Here is a 12359-nt window from a genome sequence, read left to right as displayed (position 1 = left end):
TGAAACTTGGATCATGGTGGCTTTGGGAGATAACAGGTAATAAAGGTGTAAAAATTCTTACGTCAAAGTATAATATTTTAGTAAAGTCAATTTTTTTATCGTGGCATGTTCCATGGTGTAACTCAATGTTTAAAATATGTTTGAATTTTCAACAAATTACACTTTGGATATGCAATCTAAGTGCGCTGTACCTCTACAGTATTTATTGCTACGAAATTCATATTTCCATTAAAAAGATAATAATACAAAATCACTGATGCGAATCGATCCTTTCACTGTAGCAGAACATAATATTGTTAAAGATATTTTGCAAGAATTGCCGTTGAAAACGTGACATTTTGGAGTCGTGTTCTAGTTAGTCTTCTACTACATAGATCAATGATCTATTTTATTGTTTGAGACCTTTAAAATTTGCAACGTACTCATATTATAGGTACCTATGTTTATAGCCAAGTGCAGATTGGCAAACTTCATACCCTTTTGAGAACATTATCGAGCACTCTCAGGCATGCAGTTTCCTTACGATGTTTTCCGGATATTTAATTACTTAAAACTCAAATTTCTCCGAAAAGTAATAAGGGCGTGCACGGGATCGAACCCCCGACCCACCGAGTTGTAGGCTGACGTCTAAGGTCCGGCAATAAATAGGCATCTTCTATGCAAGCACACTCGATGTGGCTGCACCATCCACAGAGTATTTTTTTCATACGCCACCATCACAGGTGTAATGGCAACCAAGCGCATCTATTAAAAAAAACCGGGCAAGTGCGAATCAGTCTCGCTCACTGAGGGTTCCGTAGTACAATCGTATTTTATCGATATTTTGCACGATAAATCAAAAACTACTAACAAGATTTCGTTCAAACTAATTTTCGGTAGAAGTTTGCATGGTAATGTAGGTACATCATATATTTTTTTAGTTTTATCATTCTCTTATTTTAGAAGTTATAGGGGGCACACACACACACACACACATTTTACCACTTTGGACATATCTCTCGCGCAAACTATTCAGTTTAGAAAAAAATCATATTAGAAACCTCAATATTATTTTTGAAGACCTATCCATAGACACATCTGGGTTTTATGAAAAAAAAAAAATTGAGTTTCAGTTCTCAAACTCTATCTATTTTGGTGTAAAAATCCACGCAGACAACAACGTCGCGAGTATCATCTAGTCTAGTACTAGTAGGTAGGTGTTAGGTATAGAATCTAGTATTACGCTATAGCATGCATCAGCTCTCGCTGGTTCTGCCTATTATCTAGATGTTCATTTTAAATCTTCTTTGTATTTAGGTCAGTATATAAACAAGTCCAAGTAGGTATCTATACAATGTTGTAGAAAAAATCACTTTAAGAAAAATCGGCACTCTCTCGGAAGGACATTACCCTATTTTCCTTAGTTATCTTATTTTCTCCGTAAAATAAAGTAAAAATTGCAAGCGACAAGCTATTTCAAGAAACTTTAAAAGTAATGGAAGCACCGAGGTGCAAACATTGCCTCGTGAGCGCCACCTGGTAGAAAATGGCTTCAAATCACATTATTAGAAGTTGAAACTACATATTATTACCTCGTGACATTGGTAGGTATTATATTTTAGTCGTCAGGATTTAACGTTGTAAGTTGTAACACTCCTTAAATTAAAGTTTGGCGTGGGAAGCTTCAGCTACATTTATTCTATAGTTTGGTTCTCATTTGAATATTAACCAATCAAACTCGATGTAATTTTCTAAACACATTCTCAAAGTTAATATCTGTGTCTGTGGTTCGCCAGATTTTCTTTGAAATATTTAGCTTCAACGAGCTCAAAGATTTAAACCGTATCTGACTTTAAAACTATATAGTTATTTTTACAAAAGATATGGCAAACCACAGACTTCGATATTAGTTTCTATAACGCGTCAACAAAATGGCATCAAGTTTAATTGATTCAAATGAGAATTAAAACTAAGTTTGTATGGAGCGAGTGACGGAGAGACCGCGTTACGGCGCGTTTCCACTATGTCGTCACCGTAATTTATCCTTGTATCGTTGTTAGAAAAAAGAGTCGTGGACGACGGTTAATCGTGCCGTCCTATATGTTAACACCTCCATTCAAATCTTATTATACAAACGATGCCGCTGTAAACTGCATGACTAATTTTATCGTCACGACAGAGTAGGAACGCGCCTTTAATTTTGGACCGTTTATCCGTCGTCACTAGTTCACACCAAATAAGAGCAAACCCTCCTCACCTCACCAAAATCCCCCCACCAGTCACCTCAATTCAGCGTCAATTCATCAAAACCATCAACATAATCGTGTTTGTTACGGAGCAGTGAATAAGCTTAGTTGCTATTCATATTATATTAGCCTTTCAATTACACCGCTCTATTTTATACGAGCGCGCGACATGAGCACTTTTAGATGCTTAGAATTTTATAAAGCCTTTCAATTCAAGTATTAATAGCACGGATGTATGCAAATAAAGAACCTATTTAAGTTTTTTATGGTACCCTGACTCTATTTATAACGTAAACAAAAGCCTGTAAGTAATACCTACAAAGGTTAAACTTACAAAAGCACGGCAGGGTCAAACTTGCACCAGTCCTTTAATATAGACAAATAATCCTAATCCTAATATAATATTATAAAATGTGAAAGTGTGGATGTTTGGATGTTTGTTACTCAAACGGCTGAACGGATTTGGATGAAATTTGGAATGGAGATAGATTATACCCTGGATTAACACATAGGCTACTTTTTACCCCGGAAAATCAAAGAGTTCCCGCGGGATTTTGCAAAGTCGCGGGCATCAGCTAGTACATAATAATATTATATGTCTGTGGTTTTCCAGATTTCCATTAAAATATTGTTGGTTTCAAAGTTACACGGACTCAGGGATATTTTTATGGAAATCTGGCAAGTCACAGACAGACAGAGATATTTGTTTTTAGAACGCGTCTACAAAATTACACGCAAATATACGTTTGTGTGAAGAGAGATAGGCCGACCAGTCGTAATATGCGTGTGTAAGTATTTAACTTTTTTATTTTTATATCGACTAATTGCAAGTTTACATATAAATATGTATGTATAATTAAAACTACAACAATTTATGCCTACCTAAAATAGAGAATAAACAAAAATGGAAAACTTATATCCAAGAAATTGCTGGGAAAATGGTTTCTTTGCGCCGTATTACGCATATAAGCTATGCACTGAAGACTATTCCTTGAAAAGGGCTGACTTCTTACAAAGTTCTTTTTGTGTTGGTTTACGGTTGAATAAATTTTTTATAAGGTCATACAATTAACGATAAGCGACAGCATGGGCTATTGGACCCAGTTTGTGATGCTAGGCCGAGGACTGTCCCTCGGCTGCGTTTCCCTAAACGCCCTGTTACCCACATCACTGCTGTTAACGATCAAAGTTAGTCTAATTTATTTGTCACTAGCTGCCCCGGCGAACTTCGTACCGCCTAACAGTCGATACTTTTTCAGGTTTTTTTTTTAATTTTCTCCCCGTAAGAACCATCCCCGTACTTCAAGGAATATTATGAAAAAATAATTAGCGAAATCGGTTCAGCTGTTCTCGAGATTTGCGATCAGCAACTGATTCAGTGATTCATTTTTATATATAGAGACTAGCGACCCGCCCCGGCTTTGCACGGGGTGCAATGTAGATACTAATGTTGTCACTGTGGTTATTTTGTTATATTTCAAAACAATAACACAGCATTTTCGTTAAAACCTCTCAGTCAGCTTGATTTCATCCGAAATCATGAACAATTGTCGTCATTTTTCAACAAATTAGCACAAAACAATATTAAACTATAGCTATAAACCTTCCTCTTGAATCACACTATCTATTGGTGAAAACCGCATTAAAATCCGTTGCGTATTTTAAAAGATCTACGCGTTCATACATACATACAGACGCGGGAAGCGACTTTATTTTATACTAGGTAGAGATACGTCACGTTTTCATATAAAAATAGCGTGACGTAGTTACCTACGTTTATTTTGCCATTGATGCATCGTTCCCATTATTGGCACAAATTATAAATAAGTACCTATAGGTAAAAAAAAATTGACGATATTATTTACATTAATATTTCTAAAAGAATCTATCAATAGGTATGTTAGCAACAATAATATTATGATATTCTATACAATATTATATTTATTTAAAACACCTTGAACATATCAATTCAAACAAAAACCCTTCTAACAACGAATAAACGCATTTTCCCACAAAAGGCACAACTAGTTTGAAAACTTGAAAAGGGAACCTATTATAGTCTAGATCTAAAGACTTGGACGCACACAACGTGGGTCGGCTCACGCCGGCATTGAGTCCAACCAGACTCCTATGTAGTAGGTACCTATTTGTAATGCAAGGTAGTGTATTACAAGCTACGAAGTGTAGCGGTAGGTACCACTTATTGAACTTTTGACAACTTTAAAGGGTGCAGAAAAAACTGGTTTCCCCTAGCTAAATAGAGATTGTACAAGTCCAGTGGCGTGCGCTGAGTATGGGCTCCGGGGAAGCATTATAAGGTCATCACCATCATCATGATAAACCCATCGCCGGCTCACTACAGGTACAGAGCACGGGTCTTCTCTCAGAGTGAGAAGGGCCTCCAACACTGCAACTGGCCAAATGCGGATTAGCCATAGACCTATGTATTACTTCGGATTAGCAGACTTCACACACCTTTGAGAACATTATGGAGAACTCTCAGGCATGCAGGTTTCCTCACGATGTTTTCCTTCACCGTTAAAGCAAGTGATATTTAATTACTTAAAACGCACATACCTAACTCCGAAAAGTTAAAGGTGCGTGCCCGGGATCGAACCCCCGACCTTTAGGTCGTCCTAACGAAAAACGAAAGACTTTCCGTAGAATTAAAAAAACGGATATTTGTGCGGACGAGTCGCAGGTATCATCTAGTTGGGGAATATACCGCAGAAAGAGACGTCATGCAGTGCTGCTGGCTGTGCCGTCTTGCCATTTATATGTCCAACGCCTTATATGCGGGTGTAAAAACCCTTTGGTATTCTATAAACGCGTTTGCTTCCTTTATTACCCTTGCAATAAGTCTTCCAGCTGCCTTGGAGCAGATGTTTACGTAATTACTGGTAGGGGTGCCTAGCATTCAAGCTCAACAAGCGCTGTGGGTAATGTTTTTAACCTACTGCTGGGCGATTCGCCAGTTCAGTGTCTAACACTAAATGATAGCCACCAAGCTCATTTGTCTTTAGTTGGTTCCACATTGCTGCATCATTGAGTGAAATCAAAATATTTTTCGTAGAAACCCTTCAGTGGATTAAAAATAAATGTACAATTAACTTGGTGGCTATCATTTAGTGTAAGACACTGAGTTAACGAATCAGTAGGCAGAAATGAAGACCGAAGGTGTAAACAACCACATTAGTTCTCACTACCTATACAAGCTCAATATAATCTAATTAAGATAAATTAACTTCTTATACATATAAACCTTAAAAAAAACCAGTCAATACGCATTTCAGTGTCTTGTAGAAACTTTAATATATCTATTTAAAACATCAGAGGGCCTGCCGCCGAATAATTGCCTGACACTCTCACTATTGACTGAAATGCATTGTTACCTACAGAAATACCATTTTACCTCATTACAGCAACTGAGTTTGCAATGATGTTTGATGCAACTTTCCTGGAATCGCCTAGCAGACAGTGGACTGTTTATTAATTTGAAGAACTTACCGGAATCATAATATTTGGGGGACATGTGTGGTTACGCCTTTATGCCACAGTCTGCCTGCAAATAAAGAAGGAATACATTAAAAATATGCTGAAAAATAAAGGGTTTTCTGAAAAGATCTCCTCTTTCTTTGAAGAGAAGTGCTGGTTACACTCAAGTTTTCTCCATCTACTCTGCTCTTCTTATCCCTTCGCCTATCGGAGTTTGATACTCATTTTATTGACCTTTGCCCTAAAAGTGACAAATTGATGGTTATACGGTTTTATAGATGAAGTCAAAGTCAAATGGACACTTTATGTTCCCGGGTTCGATTCCCGGGGCCGGCAGGAGAAATTTGGAATTTTATAATTTCTAAATTTTCTCTGGTCTGGTCTGGTGGCTTCGGCCGTGGCTAGTTACCACCCTACCGGCAAAAGCCGTGCCACCAAGCTATTTAGCGTTCCGGTACGATGCCGTGTAGAAACCGTAGCGATATGAGTTTAGTAAAAACTGCCATATTCCTTCCAGGTTAGCACGCTTCCATCTTAGAGTGCTTTTCACGAGATCAGCCAAGGATTAACTTGTATCTGAATAAAAAAATAAAAAAATCCATAAGAGGATAAAGAATAATTATTAGTTATTTACGAGATATTCTTAGAAATTACATAGATATCAATGTATAAGCAATCCAACAGGACAAGATGTTTCGGAGTGAGTTTGAGACATGTCTGAGAACTTCCATAAGCTTCACTGACACGAGCTTAGGTGTAGGATTAGTAAATTTACTTTGTAGAGTATATTCCATACAAATTACATACTACGTAACTAGCAACACGTAATAAAAATGTAGACGAATATTTTTGAAAATTATACACCCACACACTTTGCAAAAAAACGTGTGGTTCTGATTTTTGTTTAATTTACAAGAATTTACTTACTATAGGTAGGTACTACAGAGTTTTCAACACGTAAAATGTGTTACCAGCGTGAAGTAACTTGATAGAAAGGATCTGGACTCGACATCAAGATGCGGATTTTAGAGGAGACAAGGATCTGGGAGAAAACATTCCACTGGGCCATGGGGCGATCGCTTTGTCAGGCGTTAAGCAATATTACGATTGCACTAATTTAGTGGTTTGAGCCACCCAAATGAATAAAAATTTGGATCTAGCTCGCATTCTAAATATATAAAAGGAAAAGGTGACTGACTGACTGACTGACTGATCTATCAACGCACAGCTGAAACTGCTGAACAGATTGAGCTGAAATTTGGCATGCAGATATCTATTACGACGTAAGCTAAGAAAGGATTTTGGAAAATTCAACCCCTAAGTGGGTGAAATAGGGGTTTCAAATTTATGTAGTCCACGCGGACGAAGTCGCGAGCATAAGCTAGTTGGACCATAAGAGATCCAAATAAACACAGACAAGAAGCTAATGGATAATGTGAACTTAATAATCTACCTTACAACAACACTAACCTCTAATTGAATATGTTAAACAGGTACTTACATTAAAGCTTAGGTACAGTTAAATGTGATGTTTTCTGTTTATCTAGAAACATTCTATTTTATTAACATCTTCCCAATAGCTTGAATAACTTAGCTAGCAATAAAGTGAGGAAGTAGTAGAATAAATTCGACTTCGAATGAGGAGCTCTGGAATATCTTCCTGATTTTTTGAAAGTGCTCCCAGTCTCGGTTTCTATCTAAGAGGAAGCAAAGATAAAATGTGTTCCGTCGACCAATCAGATCCTTAGTAGATGTCATGATTAAATTATCATGACCTCTCACATTCTGAGTGACCTCTATTAAAAATCTGATTGATCGCCTGAACACATCTCTTCGCTACAGGTCGAGGCAGTGTCTTGATCAGCGGAAGCTTAAGAGGAGATGCTGTGCCTCAAGCTATCTCAACCCATGACGCGCTTCGCTATAAGCAATTTCCACCGAGCCACATTTCTCACAAGAGTGAGAATTGTGGCTCGGTGAAAATTGCTTATTGCTCATCAATGACAAAATGTTCTTCAGTCGAAGTTTCAGTCGAAACCGTGCATTAAGTAGCGACAGCCGAGCAGCTGATGTATTCGTTTTCAGTATCCTCAAGCCTCAATTTAGCTCAAACGGAGGCAGCTCAGCCCAAGGTTGCTCAAATGCCTGAAATGGACCAGAAGATTTTTTAAAAACCTATATCCACGCGGATGAGTTTTCTGGCATCATTTAGCATTCCCGATTCAAAATTCAAGGCCAAGTGCGAGTCAGGCTCGGGCACCGAGGGGTCCGTACTGCAGTCGTATTTTTTCGATATTTTGCACGATAAATCAAAAATTATTATACATAAAACAAATAAAAATCTGTTTTAGAATGCACAGGTAAAGGTTAGTTCATAACCACAATTTTTTTTGTGTGATGTAACCCTAAATTCACGGTTTTCAGATTTTTTCGTTATGTCTGCTATAAGACCTACCTACCTGCCAAATTTCATGATTCTAAGTCAACGGGAAGTTAGACACAGTTAGTACAGACAGACAGACAGACAACAACGTGATCCTATAAGGGTTCCGTTATTCCTTTTGGGGTACGGAACCCTAAAAAGAGGAAGGTGATAAGGATATTATAATAAACACCTTTGACATAAATGAGGTTCTGAATCTTTAAAATTACGAAGAACAGTTGCGGAAAAAAGGCTACATTAAATACTAATACGATACCGGTATATTAAAGTCATATTACAAACACGCTTCGCACTATGTTATAAACCTAATGATTTTTCCATCTTGTTGTGACATTAATCTTTACTGTGTGATACGGTGTTAGCTCCGGGGTGGTCCCTTAATGTGATAGAGATGGGTTCAAAAAGGTTTAATTCTCTAATTCGATTAGATACCGCCCGGCTTCTAAAATCCTTTACTATTGCGAAGATTAGATAACTCTTTGAAATTGTATATCGTTATTGTCGGCTATACTTTACAGGTACATTTAACGTTTATTTCCTTTGATTACGATATAAGTTAGAGCTACTTTTACTTATAGGTAATTTAGAATTGTTTAATAGAACTTCAATTAATTTTGAAAGCTAATTTTATAATAGGTAGTTTAGAATTGTTAATCTGTTTTTTTAAATCAAACAGAAGCAAAATCATAGCCATAATCATAGTTTGGTCATCCATTTAATTAAATGAGCATGGATTAATCTTTAAATTTTCTAAAAAAATTGATTCATGCACTTCAACGGTATGACAAAAATGTCTAATAAATCATGGTGTAGTAGATAAGGCCCTAGGATAAAGTAAAAGAGAAAAGCTTCGATCATTTTTCAAATTTCGTTACTTTAAAAAAACCGGCCAAGTGCGAGTCAGACTCGCGCAATGACGTTTCCGTACTACAGTCGTATTTCTTCGACATTTTGCAGGATAATTCAAAAACTATGATACATAAAAATAAAAATAAAACTGTTTTAGAATGTACAGTTGAAGACCTTTCATATGATACCCCACTTGATATCTTACTTATAAAATTGAAAAATCCTAATTATTAGTTCATGACCACAATTAAAATTTTTTTGTGTGGTGTAACCACAAATTCACGGTTTTCAGATTTTTCCCCAAATGTCAGCTATAAGATCTACCTACCTGCCAAATTTCATGATTCTAAGTCAACGGGAAGTACCCTGTAGGTTTCTTGACAGACAGACGGACAGACCGACAGACAGACAGACAGACAGACAGACAAACAGACAACAAAGTGATCCTTTAAGGGTTCCGTTTTTCCTTTTGAGGTACGGAACCCTAAAAATGGCTTGATTTGTTCTAAATACAGCAATACAGTTTTGGACGGCACAAAAACGGTACTTCCGAAATGTTAGCAGGGCCCGGGATTTCCAGTCAGAGTCGGACCCACCCTCGATTGTGCCGGTTCATTGTATGCAAATCGCTCGCCGTTCGCCGCGCCCGCCGCTACCAAATATTTCACGCAAGCTTGCGAGCGACGGCGACCGACCGACGACGGCCCAAATTACTCGACCCCACTATCGACGCTCCCATAAGCATTCCCCGAACCGCGGGACAACCAATTTGTCCCTTCCGTGTCGCTGATTTTGTCGCGTGGGCGCCCGTAATAAACATTCCGCACACCCGATCCGATAAAATCGTCGGCTATTATCCGCCGAGAGACACATGCTATCGTGTCTCGGCTCCGTCAAAAGATAAATTGACTGTCAGAACATTCCAACACCTTATTTGTATTGCTATTCAAACACTGAGTACCGTAGTATTTGTACCGTCACGTCTGAACCCTATCACGCATGCAATTCCTTTCGGTCTTTACAACGGCGTGGTATTAGTCAACTTGTTCTGAACTTTCATTCAACTCCAGTGACCGATGTCGAGCGCAGCCTCCTCTAAAGTTGAAATCTTGATAACACGCGTGCGAGTTGCGACCCTCCTACACTCCAGAGCGCAAATTGTTTGAATTTATGAATATTTAGCGTGCAGGAACTATTCCTTGAATACTTATGCGCACTCAGGCATCTTGAATGAACTGCCATTAGGTACATTTGAATATGCGTCAAATTCTCATATCGGTGTTATAACACGTAATACTTTATCGAATAAATGCACTTTTAATAAATGCGTAGCTGCTAGATTTTCTCGGCCCATCTGTTCAACCGATTATGATGAAAAGACAATTCCCATTCAAGTATGAACAAATGTACTGTCTTCAAAATTTTTGTTTCCACATTTCAGAAATATGTACCATAAAAAATGACAATATTATGAGGTTAGGTTTAGCTAGAAATTAAAAAAAGGATCTTTATAGGCTTAATAAAACAGTCAGTTTCAGATTTTTTAATCCTAAAACAAATATTTATGAAACTTATTGAGAAGTTATGTTTTTATTTTAGCTTTAATAAGAAATAAAAAATTTAAGGTACAATGCGTCTTGTGAGAATACTGTCCATGATTGGGCATACTCCTTTGGTACAGAGGCTTGCATCCTGGGGACGGACATAGGCTACTTTTTATACCGGAAAATCCCAAAGAATTCCCGTGTGATTTTAAAAACCTAAATACACGCGGACGAAGTCGCGGGCATCATCTAGTTAATAATAATATTCTACATATAAAATATTGTTATATTTACTGACCGATCAAGGACATGGCCTAAAACATGGCATAAAATCATTTTAAAGAAAAGTGAAATATCTTTACAGGCTTAATATAAGGGAATGTAGATCTAAGTTCCTATAGTCAAACACAACACGAAACATTTCAATTAAATAGTGTTTGTAAGCTAGACGCAAATAAATGCTAATGACGGTGAATGCTAATTTGTGGTATTAGATAAGTGCTACTAAGTGTTAGAAACTGTAATTTAGTGGTTTGGGTGAAACGTTCTGTTAATTAGAGACCGCGGGAAATTTCAGAGTTCATGCATAGAATTTCTATAATGTCGGTTATGTAGTTCTCTGGTTATGTTATAAGCTCTTCCACAGTACATAAAGGTACTGTGTTTATTTTTATAGTAGGTAGATGATGCCCGCGACTACGTCCGTCTGGATTTAAGTTTTTAAAAAATCCGTGGGGATTTTTTAATTTTCCGCGATGAAATGTAGCCTATGTGTTCCATTTAATTCAGTGTAGGTATAAGTCAAGTCACCTATCTCCATTGCTTAGTCAAATTGGTTCAGTCATTCTGGCGTAAAGGAGTAGCAAACATCCAAACTGTCACATTTATAATATATTACTAGCTTATGCTCGCAACTTCATCCGCGTGGACTATATAAATTTCTAAACCCCCATTCAACCCACTTAGTGGTGGAATTTGGAAAAATCCTTCCTTAGTGGATACCTACTCTTTAAAAAAACACACCCTCCAAATTTCATGTCTCTAGCACCAGCGGTTTAGGCTGTGCGTTGATATATAAGTCAGTCAGTCAGTCAGTCAGGAATTTTATATATACCTACAGATTGGGATATTACCGCTGCCGGTTATGCAAAAGCTCACAGACTAGGAAGACTGCTAATTTCCTAGGCTCTTAAAAGTTTACATCAGGCAGGCGGCAGATACTGAGGTACAATATACCTAGGTATATTCTGTGAAATTTATTTTCCAAGCCCACGAAATAGTGAAGCAGTAATCGTTTGAAATTCACTATTATTTCGACATTAGAACTTTCTACCTTAAATAAGTTTAAATGAAGCAGTTTACGTATTACGTACATAATCACAGTCCTTTGTTCGTGGGATTTAAATTAAAATACGTTTTAAATGTACAGGGATGACATTAAGACATTTAAATCCATTAGGAACAGAAGTGCTAAAGCATACCCGAGCTCGGGGATTAGGGTGAAACATACGGCACATTGCTTGGGCTGCATTATGGGATAAATTCAGAAATTCTTAACTTTATGCAGATTTTCTTTCGGACTGTGTTATACCGAGTCACCGGTGAGTTGGGCGAGCGGAGAGCTCAGTCAGCAGTTGGGTTTGAGCCCTATGGCCCGATGTAAGGTGTTTTATACATTAGCTAAAAAGAGGAGTGTAATAGTTTCAGGGTTCATGTATGTATGTGTGTTAGTTTCTTTATTCCACCATAATAAAAAACCATAACTTTCAAATGTCTGAATAGCGCAAAGCTGACCGCCACAAG

The 12359-nt window shown here is 37.5% G+C and overlaps 1 protein-coding gene across 1 annotated transcript in view; it reads right to left on the bottom strand.

The window, feature by feature from the left end:
* ASPP (Ankyrin-repeat, SH3-domain, and Proline-rich-region containing Protein) overlaps positions 1 to 12359 on the bottom strand; it is a 302304-nt gene that overhangs the window by 227152 nt on the left and 62793 nt on the right. Inside the window, exon 2 of the mRNA XM_069503952.1 lies at positions 5733 to 5787. Coding sequence (XP_069360053.1) covers positions 5733 to 5741 — 9 coding nt within the window. The 5' untranslated portion in view covers positions 5742 to 5787. The remainder of the gene's footprint in view (positions 1 to 5732; positions 5788 to 12359) is intronic.

Source organism: Maniola hyperantus, chromosome 16 (assembly GCF_902806685.2).
Source record: "Maniola hyperantus chromosome 16, iAphHyp1.2, whole genome shotgun sequence".
NCBI classification, from domain to species: Eukaryota; Metazoa; Arthropoda; class Insecta; order Lepidoptera; family Nymphalidae; genus Maniola; species Maniola hyperantus.
Note: the sequence above shows the minus strand (reverse complement) of the source record. Positions and strands in the feature narration are given on the sequence as shown.